Genomic DNA, 23628 nt, shown 5'->3' with positions numbered 1-23628 from the left:
AAAGCTTCGTCTTCTCCGATTAGCTTAATCTTCTCTGACGATCATGGTGCTTGTCACAGAAAAAAAGACTTAAAGAAAACATAGCCGCCACTTATGGTGTTGTTAAGAGAGTTGTACCATATGAAGATCAAGGAGAGAGATTGATAGAGGTAGTGTCGATGTTATCTGACGACTTCTCGCTCTTGGTCTGAGTGTTGTGGTGATCATTGACTCACATACTCTTGAAGACGGTGTTGTGCTGATCAACAATAAGAGTCGGTAGAAAGGAGGCAACGACGACGATACGGTGGTATATGATGTTTGGAGATGTCGATGGGTTGGTTTAGCATCAAAATTTGACCACTTGGATGAAGGGAGTGCGTACAGAGTTGGTATGGATGTATGATGGGGTGGGGAACAATGGTTCAAGGAGGACGACAATGCTTTAGTAAGGGAGGGTGACAATCTAGTTCTCGCTGATTTAGGGTCTAGCGTTAGAGAAGAGAGATAGAGTAATATAGACAGTGACTTTAGGTGGGTCGGAAATGGGGGTTGTGTGTGTGCTTTTTAAAATTCGAAATGATAAAAATAAAAGAAAATTAAAAAAGAAATATATAATGGTATAATATTCATTTTATTTTTTGTAAGTATTCAACACACAACAAAATAAAAATCGTAGGCGTGTTAAAAAAAGAATAAAGAACAAACACATAAATTAATCCAAACTATATATTAGATTATTGGTATAACATGTTGTAAAGGAAGCTTAAACTTCTAGTTATCTTGGGCTCACTAGTCAGTTTAACGGGCTGGCCTGATATGTATGCGAGTAGGCCTGATGTTGGGCTAGTGTATGCTGATCAGTTGAGGTCGTAACTCGTAAGTGGTAACGTTTACCCGATTTCTGCCTTCCATCTTTTTCTTCACCACTGTCGTCTTTCCCAAATCCTAGATCAAAATAACGTTGCTGCTACCACCGCCTTCACCACCATTGTTTACACCTACCACAACACCGTTTCCTCACTACCTGTATCACCGGTCATCTTCTTTCCAAGCCCACACCACTCTCCGGCAACGAACATTAAACCTCATTTCGAAGAATAAAATAGGTCAGATTTGTGTTTCTCGTCGCTCACAATTTTTTTTTGATTCTTGAAGGATTTTGCTCTAAGTTTTTTTGATTTGAGTAAGGTTTTTATAACTTCACTGAATTTTGCTCTAAGTCTTTTAATTGGAGTTGTTTCTTTATGTGGTATACTTTGTATATTACGACATTTTCAGCCTAGTTCATAAAAACGAGGATTGTAAGGTTGTGGAGATTAATCAGTGGCATGGTGTTATAATTAAGTTTCAACTAAGTGTTGTTTTATGTATTAGGGGGTCATGAAGACTGTTAAAAGCATCTATAAATTGGGTCAAATTGTTGAGCTTAAGCAAGAAATCGAGATCTTAAAACAGAAGCAGCATACCAAGAACGATTTGATTGGGAATCTAGACATTAGAATTTCCAAGCTTAAAAAGGAAGACTCTCAACAGTCAAAACAAATTTCTGATTTACAGCTCAATCTCGGCGCTCTAACTGCCGGATTCTTTGACTTGGAAAACAAATTTGTCAGTGAATTTGGCGACAAGTTCAAAACATCTGCATTTAGCGACAAGTTCAAAACATCTGCAACTGAGGCTTTTCAAGATAATATATCTCCAAGTGTACCTGCTCCAGCTTCTCAAGATGTTTCTCACCAAACCAGTGGAACTCGCATTGTTGATTGTTTTGATAAAGAATCTGCTTCAGCTGATCCCAGATTAATTATGAAACAAGCTCAAGGAAAATTACTCTTCAAGAAAAATTCCGATAAAAACATCCGAGGAGATCGCCCGCAACTGAGTGTCACTGAGCTTGACAGAAAGAGGTTCAAAACCAAGTATGGAGATCGGACAAGAATAAAGGTGTGGGGATTTTCTGCTGAGAAGAACATCTGGGTGATTAAAAGGAGTAGTGGAAGTGTGGAGTATTATAAGCATCAGAATGATTTTTGCTCTTGGACCAAAATAGATCTTACAGAACTATCTAATGCTCCTTTCCACAACCCATCGAATGATCCTCGAGGGACTAATTTAAGCTCTTCTTGGAAAACCAAGTGAAGAGAAAATTCGATGGGATGAAAACTGCAGAATCTTTTGTCAAGAAAGCAAAGGGCGTATTTAATCCCAGCTCCAACCGTACCATAAAAAATGTGACGTGGCCTCCTACCAAACAAATGAAACAAATTCCTATTATTCCACAGTTACCTGACGGGTCTTTGCAGAATATGGAATACTGGGTATTTGATGAGGCCACAGGCACCGCTGTCATCGAGCTCCCGACTCGAGGGATTCGTCTTCGTGAAGCAAAGGATCTTCTTCAGTTCGGTGAGCGGGATATCCGTACTTTGGCGAGACATCAAATTGTGGTCAACGATGATATTCAGGAGATCATCGCTAAAATATTCACTAGAATGGTTGGTGAAATTATCAACAAGAAGATGTGGGCAGGTGCCTTGGGAAGGTCAAATGTGTCGAATGTCTATAGGTCATGACCTTAACAAACTAAGGGGGAGATTGTTAGGACATATTTATGTTGGTTTGTGCTAGACTTTTATGTTTTATATAGCGTTTTCGGTTGGAAATTAGGTTGCTGTTTGTGTTCCCTATAAATAGGAGACTAAGATGATCGGTTTTGGGTTAGCTGTTTTCGGTCATTGCTGTGTGTAAGATCCTTTGTACCTGACGATTTCGATTAATATATAATTGTGCGCATTTGGATCGATATTGCTTCTTCTTCTTCTTGATTCATTCTGATTTGATTCATTGATATTATTTGATCACTAGTTGGTTCATTATTTGGGGACTTACGGTTTATGTTGCCAAAAATTTTGTTAACATTTTCATTCGATAAATTTGATTTTGTTTGATGATGATGGTGTTGGATTTCTTGTGGTTTTTCTTGCTTTATCCCTTTTTATATGGTGTTAACACTCTTCTTTTTTCTACATAATTGTTGGAGTCGTTGAGATTGAGAAAACATCGACTGCCGAATGACATCATGTGGTCGACGCAGTGCGAAGTTTTTCTTTGTTTCGAAGGTGGCTATTGTGAAGAGGTGTTGGTTGCTTGTCAAAGAGTATTCAATACTCGTCTAGTACTCATTTAGAGCCTTCTTGAAGACTATATCATTACTTTCCCTGCCTTTTCGGGACAACGATAAATTGTAGATGCCAATAACGTTGACATTTTGTGTTCAAATCCTTCCGCTTGGTATTAATTTGTTGTACCAATTCATTCAATAGTATAAAGATGGTAAGAACGGGGTGTCGAACGCTTGTGAACGAGTATGATTCCAATTAAAAATATCCACTATTAATTAAACTAGAAAATAATAGTAAAATAGGGATTTCTGATTTTAAAATTCAGAAACTTCTAACATCAATTTTAAACAACTTATGATGAACAAGTAATTAAACTAAATAGAATATATTAGATACGATTTAAAAAAATATATAAATAATACTTTTGTTTAGATTTGATTCACATCTCTTATGGTTGATTTTGTTAAGAGTACAATGGATTCAATTTTGTTATTTATCGATTCTTAATATGACTAGCATCACTAGCATCATGGTCAGACTATTAATCCTTTAATTTTAACAAATTATTAATTGTAGTGATAAGTGAACTAATATTTCTAAAAATCAGGCTTCAGTTCGAATTATGAAAGAATTGAATATTAAATTGACAACTGATAATAAGAATCAAATTTTGATATAAGAATGACTATCACATATATACTCACACATAAAAGTTACCAACTTCTCTATTTAACCCTAGGTATATACATAACCCTTTGTCATATAATCTTAATGGTCATAAAATCATATGATTTAACTATATTAAGATAAAATAATCATCTAACCTAATAATATTCGGCAATAAACATTAAAGATAATGACTTTAACATATGGGGATCTTTAACAAGCACATTAAATTCGAAATAATTGAAATCAATACATAGGTTCAAGTTCATCTACTCTAAACGAAAGTAAAGGGTTTGTAGTCCATAACTAAAGTAGAAAAACAACTAAAAACGAAGAGAACTTTCCTAGACATTATTAGAAAAAGAAAATCGAATGGTTAGTTGTGTATCGTCTCTCGATCTTTTCAAATCTTGCTCCAATAACGATCTCTGGTCTCCAAAGGGTTTTTGAAGGCTCTTTGGTAGTTATGTTCGAAGAAAACTTGTTGCATACTTGAGAGAATGAAAGAATATCATATTTATAGAGTTTTCAAAAATTACACCACCGCAACATGGTGGAGGTATAACTATGCCGACGTCTTTGAGCATATGACTTACTGTATGCGGCAATTTCACCCTCGTACCTTTTTTTTTTTTTTTTTTTTTTTTTTGTTTTTCTGACATACGTCTATATCCCGAGTTCAAAACAACAAATCAATCATTTCATTCCAAGTATTAGCGTCCAATTATTCGGTGAATGTCTTCTTGAAGTTCTTACATCCGTATATTCGCTGAACTTGTCAAAATAACATTTCACATCATTATTGCGTTTATATGCTCTATGGCTGTCGACTTGGATACATGCTCAAACGGATTTTCACAAATTTGTGTACCCTGAAACATATTAAGATCAAAATAGGCTTGCAAAAAAACATATTTCATTAGCAAAAGAAATTTTTAATAAATTTTATATCCAATACATATAAAAAGAAATATATATATATATATATATATATATATATATATATATATATATATATATATATATATATATATATATATATATATATATATATATATATAGCTTCTTTGTAGTTGGCAAAAATATGACACCAAGATGGATAATGCAACAATATACTTGATTTTAGATAAATCTAACATTTGCCCATGTCTCCCCAGAGGTTTCAAGCTGCACGATTAAATTTTTTTTACTGTTATTGTCATACGCTTCATACAAATTTAAGTTTCTTCTTAGGCCATGCACATTTTTTGGATTGCTACATTCATGCATAGATTCACAACCCGATACTATCTTGTGTGTGCCTGCGTGTGGAGGTCTGTCCACACCATCTCCTCCGTGTCCCTTCACTATGTGTTGCCATTTGTTTAACAAATAAAATAAATATTCAAAATATATAATAAACATACTTTAAACAAAACTTATAACCAAGATTTGAAAATTTAACAAATGTTATAACTAATTAGGATGTTTAATAACCGTAATCTACCGTCAATCAGAATCAACACTAGAACAATATGTTGGTACAACATCATAATCGCTGTCATAGTTTTTGTTATTTATTTTTTCTTCATCATCTAAAGCGTATATATATCATTACCGTCATCTTCATCATTAATGAAATCGTCATCATTTATAGGAGCAATATTTCACCTAGCAGTCACACTTTATTGACCAACTTTATGTAAACTCGTATGGATATGCAAAAATGCCTAAATCGACAACCAAGATAAAATCAGTTGATTGAATGTCGTTCACGACATCTATCTCATTAACATGAATATTTGGATGATCTCAAAGTTTTCGATGATGAACATCTTCGACAACTCTCCGGTTATTGTTATTGTTTCGAGTAGGATCTTAGAGATAAACTGCTTGTTTGGTTTGTGTGGTTAAGATGTATTTTTGATCATCATACCATGTTTTACCGACATACCATTCATGACTAATATTGATAATAACCATATTGTTTTTAGTAATTAAACGTCTATTACTTAATGACGCATTCAACCATTTATCACGAAGGACTACAACTGAGTAAGTGTTTAAATAGTGCAACTCTATGATTTCCTCCGGTTAACAATAAAATGGTTTACTGTCGTCTTTTAATGTAACACCACTATTTTGAGTAGTGCGTCCGAGTTCATGGCTACACACGAAAAATCAAACACCATTTACTATGGACGCAGTGTAAGAATATGCATTAAACAAACAATATGCCAACGCCTTTAATTTGTCAGAGTATAGTATGAAGGCTTATCTTTTTCGAGATGATAAATTTGTAGGAAATATAAAGATTGTATGTTTAAATATTAATATAAATTAGTTATACATTATAAATATATAACGTATTTACTTTTTTTTTTTTTTTTCGAACAATGAAGGAAATTCTGTTTTGAAATCACTTTCAGGCGATTTTGATTCGAATTCGCTGGATGTGGGACGAAACAATTGAAATAGTTTAAAAAATATATTATGGGTGTGTATCTATTAAAAGAGAAATTAAATATCCTCCTACTATTTCTTCCTACAAATCCTCCTATCCAATTGAATAGTGACATGTATATCATTTAATGCTCATTTAATGATATTTTAATACATTAATATGACACATGTAATCATTTAATTGAGTAGGAGAATTTGTAGGAATAAAAGTAGGAGGATATTTAATTTCTCTCTATAAAATAAAAACTTGTTATCCTATGATATATTACCATAATTCAAATGTATAACTAATCTATTTTTGTAATTAGTATATTTTTCTAAATTATCATGTATTAATAAAAATAAATTGAAGTAAAGTATTATAATATTAAAATAATAATAATAAAAAAAATGTATTTTTTTTTTTATTTAATCCAATTTAACTTTAATTTTGGTATATATACTTTGGGTCGGCAGGTGGCCCACATCGGAGGCCCAAGATAGCTATCTCGTTTGAATTGGTTAGCACACGATTACTTTAGTGCCCGACAAATTCGGGTAAAGTTTCAAATGGCAATAAAAGAAGCCAAGAAGGTGGTGCCATTACCATCTCCACCATTCGTAGTGCCAACGCGGGAAATTGGACAACGGCGATGTCTGTATCAATGGCGATGCTTCCTCTCAAGAGCTTGTTTCCATAACTCCTTTACATCTTCACGTATCACTACAAGGTACTACTAAGTTATCATTACTTTAATTTCAGTCAACTACCTGCAGTTGAAATCGATAGTTTTAGAATCACAATCGAGTCAAATTCGATGAAAACTGCACGATTCTGTTTATAAAATTGCAGATTGTGCAGTTGCGAGATCGAATGGTAGAAAAATTTACGTTTAAGTGTGCACTTATACATATACACATAGCAGACTTGAGAGCTGATTTTCAGTATGATAAGACGTAATTGATATGATTATGGATTTGTGATTTTCGTTTTTAAAATTTATTAGATTCCTACAGTCATATCAACAAAATTTTGTTTTTTAGTAGCGCGAAGAGGAGAATGTTCGAGTATTTTACAAAAGTAGCTTTCTAAAAGTCAGCAAGTTCGTTCGGAGGACATTTCGTTCCCTGTTTTCTCTGAATTTTTGACATAAACTATTGTGTTATTGTGTAAGATAATGTGTTGCTAAAGAGATTTTCATATATTTTTAAAAGATTAGTTCCAATTTATAAAATTCTAACAATTGTTATTGCGAATAGGAAAATGATGAGTATCAAATTCGTATATTAAAGTACCCTAAAAACACCACGCTTTTGGCAAGTCTGTTCAGATGAGCTTCTCATTCCATTTAAACAAATCTTTTTCTCCGATTTTATTGACTAAAACTTTGGAATAGCGTAAAAGCAATTGTTTCGGGAAAAAGATTCTCATATACTTTAATTTAAATTCAACCTCTGAGCTTCTAAAGATATGTGCGACTACAGTATTATCGCAATTACTTCTTTGATGATCTTTGTTTTACTGAAGAATGATTCTCATATTCTTTCTTGACTTCTTCTGTTATATTTGGTCAATATATATTACTTATAATAAAGTCGGAATTAGTTTTATACGCTCTTTTCATCCTCATGTTTGGCCTTTTCTTCTTTGCTAATTTCTGCAATCTTGTATCTTTTGTTTTTGTTTAATTCACAGCATCCATCATCATGACAAGTGTTATTCTCCGGGAAAGAAGTCAAGAATCTTCAAATCTTCATACTCATGACACATTCAAGGAGGAAGACGATGAATTTGCTGCTACTTTAAGGAAAGCAGAATCACTCGATTATAACAACTGCATGTGGTTATCTTCAGGTGATGCATCATCATCATCACCATCATCTTGTTTTCATGATAACAGTTTATCTTGTTACACAGACGTTAAAATAGACGCCTGGTTTATCTCTTTATTATCAACAAAATCCCGTGATATTTTAAGCACAAAAGCTACATTCTTCGATGGATCCATAGCAAATCCTATAGAAGAAGCATCTTTAGTTCTTGATGAAAGAAAAGAATTCGAGTTTTTTCATGAGAATTTAGAAGAAAAAGAAGTGGTTTCATGGCTAGCAAATGATGAATCCTCTAGTGTTTCTTCAATTACTGATACCACTGATCATGATCTATCGTTTTCTTCATGTTCAAGCTCTGAATACTCTTCAGAAGTTGTGGATATGGAAGAAATTGGTACAAATAAACCACTTTTTTGGCCTTCTGATTGGACATCTGATTGGGATTCAGAAACCAAATGTGATTTATTTATCATGTCACCTCGTAAGAACATGTATAAGTTGGATTCAGAAAAAGGCTGCAATAGAAGGCTTTTATTTGACACACACCAAAAATCCTCCACTAATTTTGATCTAAAAAACAAAATGAAAAACAAGCCTTCAAGATTTAGAAAACCCACAAAAACTAGTACTAAAATTGTACCTCTTGATGATGAGATTGATTTTGGAAGGCTAACAGAAGCTAAAGCTGTCAATGAAAGTGGGCCCATGGACACGAAGATTAAAACTAAAACACCGGTTCTTAATGAGGATTTGAGACTCCAAGTTCTTAATGGAAAAAAGGATTTAGACAAAGGTTGTAGTAGAAAGCTTGAGTTTAGCATAGGTGATGAGGATGATGATACATCAGAGGTAGTAGAAGTCAAACCGTTGACCATGAAATCTGTAAGGAAGCATAGAATAGTATTGGAAGATCTTTTGTTAGTGGATAAGTTAAATGTAGAGGGTGCTATTGAAGAAGCATTGGGGCTTGATGAATTTGATGGGCTTGAGGGTCTAGGATCTGAATTCAACAAAGATGGGTTTTGGCTCATTGAGAATTTTTAATTGTTTTTTTTTTTTCATGGACAAATTGTAATTGTAGCTAGCTATGTATATTCGTGAGTACTACGACTACAAATTGTCTCGCTAAAATGTGTTTATTTAGTTTCTAAAGATCTTTATATCACATATGTAATTTGTTTATTTAGTTTTTAAAGATCTTTATATCACATATGTGTTTATCTCTAATGGATTAAATGAGTAAAATCAATAATTTGGTTAAAAATGAAACAAGTCCTATAGTTGAAGCAACAGAAAGTCGCCCAATTTGGTTCTTTAGTTTTAATGAAATTAACCATCGAGTGGGGCGTTTATGTTCTAACAGTGAATTAAGTTATCTTAACACATTAACCCATTTAAACACAACCGAATTGGTGTGATCAATCCTTTTTACATCGCTTAATGATATCTTTGTATTGACACAAGTTGGAGAATGATGATCTTGAATGCCTAACTTGCCAAGTAAGAGATGATATCTTTGTATCGACTCAAGTTGGAGCATGATGATCGTGAATGCCTAACTTGCCAAGTAAGAGACATAAGCAATCTTTGCCCAAAGCTTTGGTAAAAAGATATGCAATTTGACCCTTTGTGTCAACATTGCAAGTCTTAATCTCTTCAAATTCCACTATTTCTCGAACAAAATAACAATCCATCTCGATATGTTTTGTCCTTTCATGAAAAACCGGGTTATTAGCTATATGTCTCGCAACCTGATTATCTCAAAACAATGGTGTCGGACCATGTTGTGGCAGTAAAATACCTAACAACCAACACATCCCAAAATCTCGCTAACGGTTGTCGCCATTGACCGATATTCCGCTTCAACTGAAGAGCGAGACACCACTGACTGCTTCTTTGTCTTCCCAGGAGTTGAAGCTCGTTCCAAAAGCATCAAGTATCTGGTTCGTGATCGTTGCGTCTATGCACCGCCAAACCAATTGGCATCATAGTATGCAACAAGATTCAGTCCACCATTTTTAGGAATAAAAATGCCTTGTCCTGGTGTCGTTTTGAGGTATCTCAACACTCTTACAACTACATCTATATTTGTCGTGGTGTCGTTTTGAGGTATCTCAACACCCTTACAACTACATCTATATGACTTTGTCTAGGATCAAAGACAAATTAGCTGAGCATATTAACAAAGTAAGCAATATCTGGTCGTGTTGCTTGTAGATAAAGCAATCTTCCAACAAGACGATGATATTGACTTGCATCAACGCAAGGACTCTCATCAATCTGATCTAACTTCATATTTTGTTCCATTGGGAACGAGGTGGGTCTACATCCCACAATCTTCAAGAATATCAAAGGTATACTTTCTTTGATGAAGAACGATACCTTCACTTATTCTAGCAACCTCAATGCCCAAAAAATACTTCAAATGACCCAAATCTTTAATGCTGAATTCTTTATCAAGAAAAACCTTCGTTCCCTCAATCCTTGACACGTCGTTCATGATAATTATTACATCGTCAACATAAATAAGGGCAACAACAAAAACTCCTCCCTTATTGTAGATAAAAAGCAATGCGTCGGCTGTTGATTTCCAGAAACCAAGTCTCGTGAGTGACATGGGGAACCTTTTGGTACCAGTTTCGCGATGCTTGACGAAGGCCATACAGTGAATTTCGTAACCTGCAAAATCGTGTGTCATCTTTGTTTGAAAAACTATCTGGGATCTTTATATAAACTTCTTCTTTTAGATCTCCATGCAGAAACACATTGTTCACGTCAAGTTGGTGCATAATCCAATCTTTCTTCGTGGCAATGGTGAGCAAGGTTCTAACGGTTACCAATTTTGCAACTGTTGCAAATGTGTCATGATAATCAATGCCTTCCATTTGTGTAAAACCCTTTGAGACAAATCGCGCTTTGTACCCTTCGATCTTTCCATTTGACTTGTATTTGATTTGTACACCCACTTTGACCCAATAACATGTTTTCCTTTTGGCAGCTCTTCAAGAGTCCACGTACCATTGTCTTCAAGGGCTTTGATCTTATTTTCAATTGCCATTATCCAATTTTCATTTTGAATAACTTGTTTAAAAGACTTTGGTTCTACATTTGAGCTAATAGCAACAAGAAAAGCTTTGTGACTGTTAGTGAACTTATCATAAGAAATATAATTAGTAAGAGAATGTACCGTTGAAGATGCTTGATGGCTAGTAGGGTGTACATGATTTATCGAAGGAGGAATCTTTACAACAAAAATCATCAAATTTATTTGATAGGAATTTGGTTCGCTTTTCTCTCATGTTAATTAAATGTTACTGATCATGACCTTCATTGGAGCCAAAGGTTTCGGTAAAAACAGGTGTATCAGTTGTTTCTACAACCATCGATTGCTCTACATTCCTTTCATCTCCTTCATTTAAACTCTGCTTACTAGTTCCACCCTCTGTAAGTATTTCTTGGTTTATTCCACTTTAAGAGGCAGTTCTAAGGATTCTAACTCATCATCTTCTCTATCAAGGGTAAATTCATCATTAACCTTATCTTCATGATGACCTTGGGTTTTGTATTTGTTTAGGGCGAAAGGAAAAACATTATCAACAAACTTTACATCTCTTGAAATTGTTACCTTGTTGCTATGCATAAAGAAAATTTTGTACCCTTTTGACCATGTGGGTAACCAATAAAAACACTTGGTTTCCTCCTTACTTCAAACTTATCTCCCTGTGTGTTAGTATTTCTAGAATAGGCAAGGCAACCGAAAACCTTCATATGAGTGTAATCTGGTTCATGACCAAAAAGGACCTTGAATGGGGTTTCAAAATTTTAAACTTTGGAAGGAAATATATTAATAATGTAAGTTGCTATTAAAACACACTCACCCCAAAAATTTATCGACATATTAGCTTCAAATCATAAGGCTCTAGCAACTTCTAGTAAGTGTCTATGTTTTTGTTCAACAACCCCGTTATGTTGAGGTGAATGAGGACAAGAAGTTTCGTGAATGATCCCCATGCTAGAGTAGAAATCATTCATGAAACCTGATGTGAATTCTCCACCATTAGTACTTCTTATTTTTTTTTTAACATTCTTTCCAAACTGAGTCTTGATCATATTACATAAGTTAAACAGTTGTTAACTGGCTTCTTGTTTGTGTTTAAGTAGAAATACCCACACAGATTTGCTATAATCATCAACCACAATTAAAAAATAATGTGCCCATGTAAGAGAAGGTGTGCAATAACTCCCCTATATGTCATAATGAATCAAATCAAAGCATGCATTGGTTTTAATGGAACTAGTGGGAAAAGGAAGCCTTGTATGTTTAGCCCTAACACATGAATGACAAACTTTATTGTTTAAATTGATCACAAAATTTCCTAAAAAACTTTACTTTACTCAACTTTGAATCTGAAGTATGCCCTAGTTGTTGGTTTTTGAGCAATCTAACACTTCCTAAGTGTGCATGCAACCCTAATAAACCTTGGATCTATGTTTGTCTAAATACATGCAAAATAATAATTTTCCAAGGTTCATAACCTATCTAACATGGCATGGGGTACTTTTAAACATAAAATAATTAGATGAGATTACATACCTTTTGATGATGAGTTCAATTCCTAAGGAGTTTGAGGGCTAAGCACCAATAGTGTGAATGCCTCAAATGGAATCACAAATCACCACAAACTCATGGAAAACTTTAGAGAGAGTACACACACTTGTAATTTTCGGCCACACACAAAACTCACACAACTAGTGCCACTTAGTGGCTATTTCATGCAACATAAGCATGCTTATATAGTGTACATGATTAGGGTGAAACCCTAATAACCCATGTCTTTTCCTTTCCAAGGATCCATGGGTTAAAAGCTCCATGGATCATCCATGGACTTCCATATAAGCCTAGCCCATTAACAAATGAGTGTTAGCCCACACTATATAATACCAATAGCCCATAATCTAATTAGTCTTCCTTTTAATCTCTAAATTAATTCATAATTAATTTAAGACTAAGACTAATTAACTAATTAAATAACGTGACTTCATATTAATATATTATAACTTATAATATATTAATAAACATATGTGTATAACTCTCATAAAATTATCCATAAATAGTTTGGATGAAATGCAACCCAAATGGACCATGCCGGGTCGGGTCAAGTATATACCAAATAAGTTATGGACTTAGACACCTTATCCAACAGACTCCCACTTGGATAAGTCTAATAACTATATTTGCATATGTTACTTCAGGAACCAACCAGCAATTGTAGCTCTCGAAAACTCTGTTGAACTATGAAGTGCCATTTTAGATAAGTGATCGTATAATCCTCTGTTTTCATGATATCAGCCGGGCAAATACATGGAACAACGTCGTACTTATTGTCCAGCAGTTTGTTTCCCGATTTTCGATTTGTTTGACAAAGAACTTAATCGAACACATCAACTTAGTTCTGACCGGCCGGTACATAGGTCACAACAAAATCATCGAGGGGCCCAGATATAGCTTCTATTTCTAAAAGGAACAGATAAACTTCGACTCATATGCTTGTTCTACTACTTGTTGAATTGTACACAAAGACATGTTTTATAACATCAAGTTACTGATGCGTTTACGTGCAATCAATGCACAACCAACTCATAGGTAACAACTCACATATCTAGGTTTGAAGATTTATATGATATTACCGTCTTACGATCACTCGAGATAAATTCCATGAAGTGATACAAGTGAGCGTGGGTTTATTCCAATACTCATAACTTATGAGCACTCATGAATGTTGTAGCAACCATTGCTATGACTAAACCCATTTAGCCATCTACAAACTCGATTCATGACAATCTTGATTCATACCTACTTCCAACATATGAACGACTGTGGAGTGTTTAAATAACTTAGTCATTCGGAAAGAATAACCTAGCTATTTTGGAAGTCAAAACATGCAAAGTGAAACACAATAATAATCGAATCCAATATGGTCTCAGAACCCTTTTGAATATAAATAGAACCACCTTTTATTTATCACCATATTGATTACACATTATTCATTGTATAATGTTTCAAACAATCAACTTAAGACTTGAATAAAAAACAATAGTCGTCCCATGCTCCTAGCATGTACACTTTGTTTTTCTATGATCCTTACATTGTGATATAGATCGATTGAACATAATTCCATTGATACTCATTTCACAATCCAAATCCTTATTGTAAATGTGAGAATCCCCGATTCCTATCATTTACCAAAAAGTCCGTTAAATTTTAAACTTTTATGCAATGTTCCTCTTGTAATGATTATGCGCAAAGTCACCAAAACCTTGTCACCAGTCATTACAGAGTATTCCAAAGAAGGTCAACTTCTATGGAACGGAAGTCTCATATTCAAAGTACATTGGTTTGAACATCCTTCTTGCATTAAGGTTTTCTAATCTTACATAGATTGAATAACTTCCACCTATGGAGACATTTCCATAGTCCCATTTTGACTATCACTTCCGAACAAGAGTTACTTCTTTTCAAAATATGTCAATATGGTCCTTTCCGACAACTTACATCATACTTCCAACTGTCCCTGAGCAACCAATCTTTGCGAACCTCAAATTTGTCCTCGACAATTGCTTAATCACTTTAGTCATATCCAATTCTAGACTTTTCCCTTCTCAATGCCTTAAGCATTTGGAAAATTTAGAAAAGATGAATATTATAGCACATGCAATCGATCCTATATCCGAAGCATATGGGAGACGATTCATGATGTTTGTCATAAAGACATGATACTAGACCAGTCTTTTGCTACAATATTGTTTTTTTTATTTGTCATGTTTTCAAAATTTAACTATAAAGAGGGATGCCGTAATCATAATCGAATTTTGAAAACGCAATATATATAGAATTTCTTCAAGTTGAACCATTCCAACATAAAATTCATATATATATATTCTTGACTAAAGATGATTAAAATCTCAATCTAAGCTTCTAGAATTGAAATGAAGTATAATTTCCTCTCCCTTAATTATAGCAAAACAACTTTTCAACCCCTGCAACTTCACGAATTGAAACTTTGTTTTCTATAATTAACATTGCTAACTTGCAACACGAAACGTAATAATCATGCTCCCACTAACATGATGATTATCAGCATAACCCTTATGCTCCCACTAGTTCTGACATTTTTCCAGAAATCTGCTGGACTTCTGAAATTTAGATTCATACACCCTTTCTTAGATAGCTCACATGTGTGTCTAAACAATTTTCAGAACTATGAAAAGGGGTACCGTAATCATAGTCTTAATTGTTTAGACCGTTGCCATTTCTCACAAGTCCATGTTAGTGTGCCGGTGAGCCACACGCGCTCCACTAATGACTTTTGAAAATGCAAATAACACAATTGATATCTACGTAAAATCTACTTAGTGAAAGCGTTTCCTCACCATCATTTCCATGAATCGGAGAGAAACCTTATGACACTTAGATTTTATAGTGTATGAGTTCCTATCCATGTGAATTTGTCAAAACCATAATCACAAGATAAGGTTAGTGACAAATTCAACCTTACATGGATTAAACTTGTTCAATCTTAGTTTCTTGTCACCTTGGTAGCACAAGGCCCACCAATGCTTCCAAGTTGAACTCTGATAACTCACATGCAAATTCAACTTATTTGAAGTAGGTACAGAAATATGAATTATGTCAATACGATAGGTTGCAAACCTTAATTCGTTTGCTAGTGATAAATTACAGGTTTTACTCTTGATTAAATCTTGAAACTCTTTTCAGGATCTTTAAGGCTCCCACTGTCCCCTTGACATATATGTTTCCCCAGTCAAGAACCATTCCTTGACAAAACAAATATTCAAGGGATAGTGCGGATTCTTATCAAGACTAACACTTCACACAATTGGTCTTAGTTGGTCTTTGTCTCATCCAAGACATCACAACTTACCAATCTCAAATGTACAACAGTAGAAAACATTGACTAGTGTTAATAAATCTTCCTTTATGTCACTCAAAGTTACAATCTTGGAGTATGACTCTAAGAATTGTTTTGGAATGAAATATGACTCATCTTCTTGATTTTAACCAATCCAACAATTCATGACCTCTCTTCTTAGCCATAACAATGCACTAAGACATCCTTAGAGTATGAATTTGTGATATGGTTTCATAATCATTAAGATGATCATGAAATATGATACTAAAGTACTCTCCCATCCTTTCAGATTTGAGAAACTTATATCTTTCTGCCTAATTTGATTCTTCTCATTTGTTTTGTCATACATTGTAACCTTTCCAACGTTACAGAATTATACTTAACCTTATAAGTGTAATCATATTTACTAATCTTTAGTAAATCATGACAAATCAATCTTTGTGGTGGACCTTGACCAGCGCACACCCAGTGTACCTAATTCCTTAGTCCTTCAACTGACTCACATATACATGTGATCAAAGAATTAGTCTTAATTTTCAAAGATGAAAAATTCTCATTCATCATACAATACAACTTGTATGATTCCAAGTTTCTGTCCAATTGAAACTTGGGTGATGAAAAACTTTCTTCATTCGGTAAATTCAGACACTACCACAAACGAAGGAATCAAATCCACTTTCCAATATTGCTATTACTGGAAACATATAAGTAACAATTTTCCACAGATGCCATTGTAAGGATGTTTTTAAAATAAATAAAATTAAAACCCTTTTTTTTTCTTCTATTTTAAAACTTTGCGGAAAAACTTATCCTTACAATTCACATGAAAACCTTGTCGTTATCTATTCATAAGCAATATATTATAACTCTTAAGCAACAGCTCAAAATTCTGATTACCGAACCATGCAATCGAAACCCACCTTCGCAATCAGAATCAACATATACTTACTTTAAGCTTCCTATCTTTTCTTTGATTCTTAAAACATCAGCATGTGACCCATTCACATTATATAATAAGAATCTCCAAATAGGAACTTAATAGAGTTAGACAGTGGACTTTACCCGAAGTAGAGTCAAACCTCTTGACTTGATCAACCTTATGACCTTTCAGGTGAATAGGGCAGCTTCGCAACCAATGCCCCTTCCTTTGGCAACAAAACACATGGACCCTTTGGTAATGGCACATGAGACTATCTCAGACTTAGCCTTTCTCTTTACCATTTGGTCAACCGAGTTGACTATGGCCGATCCCTTTCCATTGGGAAGAGAAATCCTTTTCTAGATATCCAATGCTACCATTGTCAATGCCCATGTAGACTTGGGAAGTTGTTCTTTTAATCAAATTTGCTTTACTGGTGTTCCAAATCATTGCTGATTCCACAACACCAAGCAAATAGATAACATCATTAAGGGTCATGTCATAGTCCGTCTCATAGTAGTCCCAAAGAGACTCACTATGTTACTAAGAAAGTGATTGAACATCCAACTTTCACGGGACTTTGACACCCAACTCTCCCGGCTTGTCAATATGTGACTTTATCTCCAAGATGTGAGCACACATAGACTATGCTTGCCAATAGGGATTGAGTGACTTTAAACTTTTCAAGAACTTGTGGGTGAGGGAGAATAATTGGAGGAGGTGGAGGAAGTGAAGCATGATGTTGAGGGACACCATCTTCAAGAGATTTGGGAAGATCATAGTTGTCTGAACCAAACATCTATAATGGGAGAAAATCAAGTTAGTTGATTCAAAGTCCTTAATATAACACCCAATATGAAATATTAAGGCTAGGACCCAACACAATATTTTATAATTTGGAAGAGGGATGCCGTAATCCAAGCTATAAAATATTTGAAGGTAGGCGAATGACGATTCACCAATTTCCACCATGAAAAACGAAATAATTTATTAGGTTTTTAATTAGATTTGAAATTCCTAGATCTTTTGAGATTCATTGAACTTTTCGATGGCATGTTTCAATCTCGAGTGTGCCCTCTCAAATTTTGTGACTGGGATGCCAAGGATCACAAAACAAGGTGTGAATAACCATACCAATTCACTTGGTACCCTTAATATTATCACCTAATCAATGTGCCGGTTAACCACACACGCTCCATTGATCTATGACAAACATTAAGTCACCCTTCGTGATCCTTACTAGTCCAAGTTAGTGTGCCGGTTAACCACACACGCTCCACCAACGACTTGGTAAGGTACAAAGTGTGAATTCCATGGGCTAGCACCAAATTCACATTTTTCCTAAAGTAACTAAGATTGGGAATTAAATAAAACATTTAGTTACTTTATAATAATCATTATACTTTTAATGAGAATTTAAAGTCATTGTCCTATCCGTTCGGCTAACGACCCTCCATCAGTCAAGCAAGCGGTGGGTGAGAGTGGACACCCATTAAGTCGCCATTTTATAGGCAACAACCTTATACCCACCTTATAGACCGACTTCGTGAATGAGGCCTACTAACGGTAAAACGACTTGTTCTTATACATATATATAATAATTAACCATTAATGTTATAAATAGTATAAGTGTTGAATTTTAACTTTTAAAATTCAAGGGTTGGAATTAAAGTTTATTAAAGTGTGTGAAACTTTACAAATTCCAAAACTTGAGGGAAAGTTTTGTAACTATCCAAAAACTTTTCATTTCATAACTTATGAATTAAAGGTTCATAAAAATGAAGACTCTTCATTTTCATGTAACTTATGTGTTTAAATGTGTGTTAAAGAAAAGTGACCTTTGGATATCCATAACTTGAGGACAAATTATGGACTCCATTAAAACACATAAATGATCAAGAATTAATTCCAAACTATTCAACAAATAATTCCTATCATCTTCTAAATTCACAAGAACATGAACATGATCATCAAAATTTCAAGAATTATATGAACATATAAAAATCATGGAATTTTGATATATGCTATTGTAAATGGATTAGAACAACCATTACACCAACTAAAACAAGTTTTAAAACACCAAAACAGTTTAGGGTAATGTTTCTAGTCCATTTCCAGCAGCAAAAGTCGAAATTCTGCATTCTGATCATTCTACTCGCCGAGTGCACGAACCTACTCGCCGAGTAGGATGAATTTTGCCTTGAACTCGGCGAGTCCCCCCATGGACTCGGCGAGTCCATCAGCTAGACAGCAACAATTTCATTTTTTTTCACTATTTTGCATCAAGTATCAAACAAGCAAGCCTAGGCTCTGATACCACTGTTGGGTTTTGAGCAATCTAACACTTCCTAAGTGTGCATGCAACCCTAATAAACCTTGGATCTATGTTTGTCTAAATGCATGCAAAATAATAATTTTCCAAGGTTCATAACCTATCTAACATGGCATGGGGTACTTTTAAACATAAAAGAATTAGATGAGATTACATACCTTTTGATGATGAGTTCAATTCCTAAGGAATTTGAGGGCCAAGCACCAATAGTGTGAATGCCTCAAATGGAATCACAAATCACCACAAACTCATGGAAAACTTTAGAGAGAGTACACACACTTGTAATTTTCGTCCACACACAAAACTCACACAACTAGTGCCACTTAGTGGCTATTTCATGCAACATAAGCATGCTTATATAGTGTACATGATTAGGGTGAAACCCTAATAACCCATATCTTTTCCTTTCCAAGGATCCATGGGTTAAAAGCTCCATGGATCATCCATGGACTTCCATATAAGCCTAGCCCATTAACAAATGAGTGTTAGCCCACACTATATAATACCAATAGCCCATAATCTAATTAGTCTTCCTTTTAATCTCTAAATTAATTCATAATTAATTTAAGACTAAGACTAATTAACTAATTAAATAACATGACTTCATATTAATATATTATAACTTATAATATATTAATAAACATATGTGTATAACTCTCATAAAATTATCCATAAATAGTTTGGATGAAATGCAACCCAAATGGACCATGCCGGGTCAGGTCAAGTATATACCAAATAAATTATGGACTTAGACACCTTATCCAACACTAGTATCTTGTGCCATACTTCTACATCCAATCTCGTCATCAAAGCCTTCTTCTTTTCTGCCATTGAATCCATTTGATAGTGAGACGAATAACAGATAAAAGATTGTATTTGAATCTTAGGATGTACCAAACATTCTGTTGTCAATCATGTTAATAGTAGGTTATGTGTTAATCCTTGCATCATGTTTGAAGTGTTTGAGTATGACCTTGTACTGTTAATCCGATAGAATAGGGACCTGGTTCACATCGTAATTATCCATGGAAGCTTTTGGTTTCCTTTTGTCCTTCTTTCCTTTTCGAGCCACCATTCGAGATATCAAATGAGTTTAAACCAACCTTATTTCTTTTGTCCACTTCTTACACAAAAGGTGCATTGTTCCACTTCATTTCGATTGCTTCGTTTCACCTCCTTTGCCACACCTTTGTTGCGTTGGGATGTAAAATCAACACTCTATTCACGTTAAATGGTGGAACTTTGGAAGGCAGTTGCATCTTATATTGGCCTTCTCGCAGTTGATATAGGGCGTTGTTGTTCATCTTCTGAAACAAGATGGTACGTTGTCCCTAAGATCGATGTTGGTTTGGAAACAAGAATTTGTGTCTTTATTGTTGTGAACGCACCATCAAGACCCATCAGGAACTCATAAAGCTATTCATTTTCTTTAGATTCGATCAATCTCTTACCAATATCACATGTGCAATGAGGTGTTAGTGATATGGTTTGTATCTTATCCCATAAGGCCTTCATTCGTATATAGTAGGATGAAACGGAAGCATCATCTTGAGATGTATTTGTGAGCATCTGTTTCAACTCGTAAGCACATGGTGCGCTCTCTCTTCCGAGCATTTCTTCAAGATCAACCCAGATCTCTGCAACGGTGTTGGCATATTTGAAACTTGACCGTATATCTTTCTCTATTGCTGTCATCAACCATCCCTTCACCATGGCATCACATCTCATCCAAGGCATGAAATTAGTGGAACTTTCTGTCGACTTTACAATAGTCTCGTCAACAAAACCTATCTTGTTTTTGGCGAACAAGAAGTTTCTCATCTCCTGAACCCAATTAACATAATTGATGTCTGTGAGGGCATCAGTCACTAGCATTTGTTTGGGATAATCTGAAGCATGAATGTAGAAAAGCGAGTCAGCCCCGATCTTGTTACCGTTGTTGTTTTTTGATGATTCTGCATCATCTCCGACCATTGTGCAGCCGTTGGCTACCTTCCTCGAGATAGGTCAGTTTAGACCTGCTTTGATACCATGAAAAATTTAATAATCTTATTACTTCATTCAATCAAACCAAAACGAGTATATAAAAGTATTACACCAAAACTTATATTCTGATCATAACAGAAGGCTAAAAGCTAGGAAAAAACAAATAAGATAAATCCTAGAAAACATAATAGGATAACCTAAGCTAATAATAAAATAAATCTTTTATTTGCATATATTAAAATCATGCATATTTAAAAACTAAAAGTACACAATGACATGCCATATCTTCTCTCTGAAGCTAGCTCTTTGTGCTTGCTACATGAAGGTCTCATTTCTAGCTCGAGCACAATTAACCTTCAACTTTGTCCACTTCCTAATATACATATTACGAAAATAGTTTGTGAGAAAAAGTTTCCTTGTGGGATACATATTGCATTTCAAATATTTCAAGCATGTATGTAACAAGATGAAGATGCATGTAACAATCTGTAATAACTAAAGTTGGAAAATATACTCTAATCGCAACAAAAACTGTTAGGAAGTAAAGCGGATAACTAGCAAAACCAAAAGCACACAAGACACAATATTTATGTGGTTCAGTCAAGGAGACCTACATCCACGGGCAGGAGGGGAGTATTCTTTATTTCAGATCTCTTAACACAGAGGTTACAAGTACAATTACACAGAGATTCGCCTATCACTCTAGAATTCAAGATACAAAATTGACCTAGCATGCATCCCTATTTATACTTGAGGGATTAGACCTAAAACCCTAATGGGCCAAGCCCATTGGCTCATGAAGGGTGTCAATAAATCACAATCTGCCATGCAACATCATTTGGAACATTCTTGAGCATTATCATCTTCTAAGCATACTTGGATCAACATGACACATCAAAGGAATCAATATGGCGTATCATGTACCAAAATGGTCCATGATGGCGCAATAGCTTCTTCATGGCGCAACAACAACCCTAGTTGACGTAACATGGATCTAAATGGCGCAAGAGCATCAAGTATGGTGCACAACATCAATCTTGGAGCAACAGGATAACCATGAGCAACAAGTACATGCATGGCTCAACAAGGCCATGCATGGCTCAACAAGAAAACAAGATGGGTCAAGAGGAGAACAAGATGGCACAAGAGTATCCCTATTGACCCATCTCTTCATCATGTGGTGCAACAAGGATCCCTTGTTCCTCCATATCCCTTCCAAGTGCTCCAAACCTCCTTCCAAGTGCTCCAAACCCCCTTGTACACGATCCGTTCCTTTGGCACTTGATCAGTTCCTTTGTATGATGATCCATTGCTCTCTCAGAATATCCGTTCCATTGTCACATGCTCCATGAACCCCAAGTTCTCCATTGAGGTCCAAGTGCTACAAATACTTCATTAACATGAGCCAAATGCTCGAGTCACATTTAACAATCTCCACCTTGACTTGAGCATCCTCTAAACTCCACCTCGAACAAGAACTTCCTCTCCCTTCCTACCATTTGTCCCTGAAGGGACCTACTTCTTGGGAACATCAACCAAGTCCAAGCAAAGTTTGAACTTCTCCGAGGGCAACGAATTTGTCAACATATCTGCTGTGTTGACCTTGGTATCAATCTTCAGTATTCAAAACTTTTCTCCTTCCAGAATATCCCGAATGAAATTCAACCTGACATGAATGTGCTTCATCTTCTCGTGATACACAGGATTCTTTGCAAGACTCAAAGCACTTTGACTATCCCAATACAAGACATGTTTCTCCACCTTCAGACCAAGACTCTGAATAAGCCCTTGCAACCATATATCCTCCTTTATTCCTTCCGTCATGGACATATACTCGGATTCAGTTGTAGACAAAGCAACGGTATCTTGTAACGTTGACTTCCAATTGATGGCACATCCGAATAAAGTGAATATGTAGCACGTCCACGACCTGCGCTTCAAAAAGTCACCACCATAATTAGATTCATCATATCCCACCAATTCACTCTTCGTATTTTCTCAATACACCAAGAAAACATCCGTCGTTCCCTTCAAGTATTGCAAGATCCACTTTACAACTTTCCAATGATTCTTCCCTGGATTACTCATAAACCTGCTAAACAAAATAACTGCATGAACCAAATCAGGTCTGGTACAAACCATATCATACATGAGACTTCCAACAACACTAGAGTATGGAACACTGCTCATGTACTTCCTTTCTTCATTAGTAGTGGGTATAGTGCTTGGACCAAGTTTAAAGTGAGCCACCAAAGGAGTTCCAACTGGCTTGGACTGGTCACAATTGAAGGATTGCATAATTTTCTCAATGTACTTCTGTTGAAAAATACACAACCTCCTTGCTTTTCTATTCCTTTGTATCTCCATCCCCAATATCTTCTTTGCTGCTCCCAAATCCTTCATCTCAAACTCATTCTTTAGGGTTGCCTTCAAGTC

General features: G+C 35.1%; 2 protein-coding genes and 1 long non-coding RNA gene across 3 annotated transcripts; 2 read left to right on the top strand and 1 right to left on the bottom strand.

Annotated features, from left to right (window-relative positions):
• The first annotated feature begins 871 nt into the window (after positions 1 to 871).
• Positions 872 to 2785, top strand: LOC145059382 (uncharacterized). Its single transcript, XR_013686754.1, has 2 exons — positions 872 to 1088; positions 1357 to 2785. It is a non-coding gene; the product is annotated as an uncharacterized LOC145059382 (long non-coding RNA).
• A 3991-nt stretch (positions 2786 to 6776) lies between these two features.
• On the top strand, positions 6777 to 9236 carry LOC145059381 (uncharacterized). The gene is made up of 2 exons (XM_079007235.1): positions 6777 to 6922; positions 7888 to 9236. The coding sequence occupies exon 2, from the start codon at positions 7899 to 7901 to the stop codon at positions 9066 to 9068; it is 1170 nt and encodes a 389-aa protein (XP_078863361.1). The 5' UTR covers positions 6777 to 6922; positions 7888 to 7898; the 3' UTR covers positions 9069 to 9236.
• Positions 9237 to 20622: 11386 nt separating this feature from the next.
• LOC145059961 (uncharacterized) lies at positions 20623 to 21180 on the bottom strand. The gene has a single exon (XM_079007715.1). The coding sequence runs from the start codon at positions 21178 to 21180 to the stop codon at positions 20623 to 20625; it is 558 nt and encodes a 185-aa protein (XP_078863841.1).
• Between the last annotated feature and the right edge of the window lie 2448 nt (positions 21181 to 23628).

This window comes from Lactuca serriola, chromosome 6 (genome assembly GCF_051521515.1).
Source record: "Lactuca serriola cultivar US96UC23 chromosome 6, Lser_US96UC23_V15, whole genome shotgun sequence".
In the NCBI taxonomy this organism is placed as follows: Eukaryota; Viridiplantae; Streptophyta; class Magnoliopsida; order Asterales; family Asteraceae; genus Lactuca; species Lactuca serriola.
This window is presented reverse-complemented; position numbering and strand designations above follow the sequence as displayed.